This window comes from Hippoglossus hippoglossus, chromosome 19 (assembly GCF_009819705.1).
Source record: "Hippoglossus hippoglossus isolate fHipHip1 chromosome 19, fHipHip1.pri, whole genome shotgun sequence".
Lineage (NCBI taxonomy): Eukaryota > Metazoa > Chordata > Actinopteri > Pleuronectiformes > Pleuronectidae > Hippoglossus > Hippoglossus hippoglossus.
In genome coordinates this window covers 690,874-692,350 of record NC_047169.1, presented here as the reverse complement: position 1 = coordinate 692,350, position 1,477 = coordinate 690,874, and the positions used below count along the sequence as shown (strand labels likewise).

Genomic DNA, 1,477 nt, shown 5'->3' with positions numbered 1-1,477 from the left:
TGTAAAAAATTTGGGCTGATATATTAAACGCAACAATAGCTGAAACTAGTCCAACACCACCACCTGCTGGTGGGAAGAGATCAGTGGCAGAGAAAAGTCTTTAAACTAAAATCTGTGTTTTCCTATTGATCATTTAATTTAAAAACTTTACTCTTTATTGTCTTCAATGAAAAATAAATAAATAATATTAGATAAATATATTTTTCATTCCTTCAGAATAGACTCGTGCGGCTCGGGGGGGGAACGTGCGGTTGCTGGACTCACGTCGCTGCGCGGCAGGAAGCTGATGCCAGACGAGCGCTCTCAGTGGCTCTTTGGTTTCGGGAGGCGTGACGAGCCGAGCGTAAAGTCCGGCGTTCTGAGCTTTACCCCAGAAGAGGCGTGGCTCTCTGGGTCACGAAGGGTCGCCGGCTGCCTGGACGCCCTGGTCGTCGAGGGGGGGGGCCGTGCTGGAGGTCTGAGACAGGAAGTGGCGGAGCTTGGAGGGCTGCGGGAGCTTCAGTGATCTGCTGGGGGCTCCTCTGGGCTCTTTCATTGAACTTTTCCCATCATCCTCTCTTTCCCCGGTCGTGCAGTCAGTTGCGTCTGTGTCAGAAGGCGTCTCATAGCAGGGGCGAGCTGGGGGCGGAGCTTGGGCAGGCGGTGGCGTGGACAATCGGCCCGTCAGTGGTTCCTGGTCGTCCTGGCCGGAGGAGTAAAGTATCTGTGACTGAAACACAGAGAAACAGAAGCTGTGAACCTGAACGTGCGTTTGAGGGTTTTACACGTCGTCACGTTTAGATCATGTCACATGAGAACAGGACGAAGTGACGATCTGTGGAACATGTGGAACATGTGGAACATGTGGAACGTCAACACATCGTGTTATTTACACAGTGAAGCCACAGATTCAATGATGTACGGCAACAAGCAGCTGAAAATAGAACTACTACTATTTACTATACTAATACTGTGAACTTGTTTTTATTCACTTCTGGACGAGGCACAAAGAGCTGAACCGGACGAAGACGACAGTCAATGAAGATCAAGACAGAGAATGAACCAATGAAGGAAACAGAGGATCAGAGATGATCAAGTGTTTTAACACTTTGATTTCAGACGTTCAGAGACTGGACGAGGAGACGCTACTGAGCCTCATCAGGGATTAACACACATATTAAACATATCACCTCTACAACCAGGAACAAGCTGAACTTAAATGTTATAAATGTTCAAATCAATTCAGACTCAGAGGGAAATGGATTCATGTCTTCAGACCTGCAGCTGCTGAAAATGATTAAATTATCGACAACGTCCTCAGACTGAACCATCGATGATTCTCTTAACTACAGTCAAATAAAATCTCTTTTATAAAATATGTCCTCATTTTCCAAACTTCACAACTTTCCATCTTCACTCAATAATCAAATAATAATCCTTCACTTTTCAAAAACACACAAACTTTCCACAGAGTTTCTGAACTTCAATGTTCACGTGT

The 1,477-nt window shown here is 45.6% G+C and overlaps 1 protein-coding gene across 8 annotated transcripts in view; it reads right to left on the bottom strand.

Annotated features, from left to right (window-relative positions):
• Positions 1-205: 205 nt before the first annotated feature.
• The window catches only part of ccser2b (coiled-coil serine-rich protein 2b), a 25,439-nt gene continuing 24,167 nt past the window's right edge, over positions 206-1,477 (bottom strand). For 2 of the 8 annotated variants that reach the window (XM_034569685.1, XM_034569684.1), the window contains exon 16: positions 509-709. In XM_034569685.1, the coding sequence (XP_034425576.1) occupies positions 664-709 (46 nt within the window). In that variant the 3' untranslated portion in view covers positions 509-663. The other 6 variants (XR_004612078.1, XM_034569681.1, XM_034569682.1 and 3 more) reach the window with 6 other exon arrangements.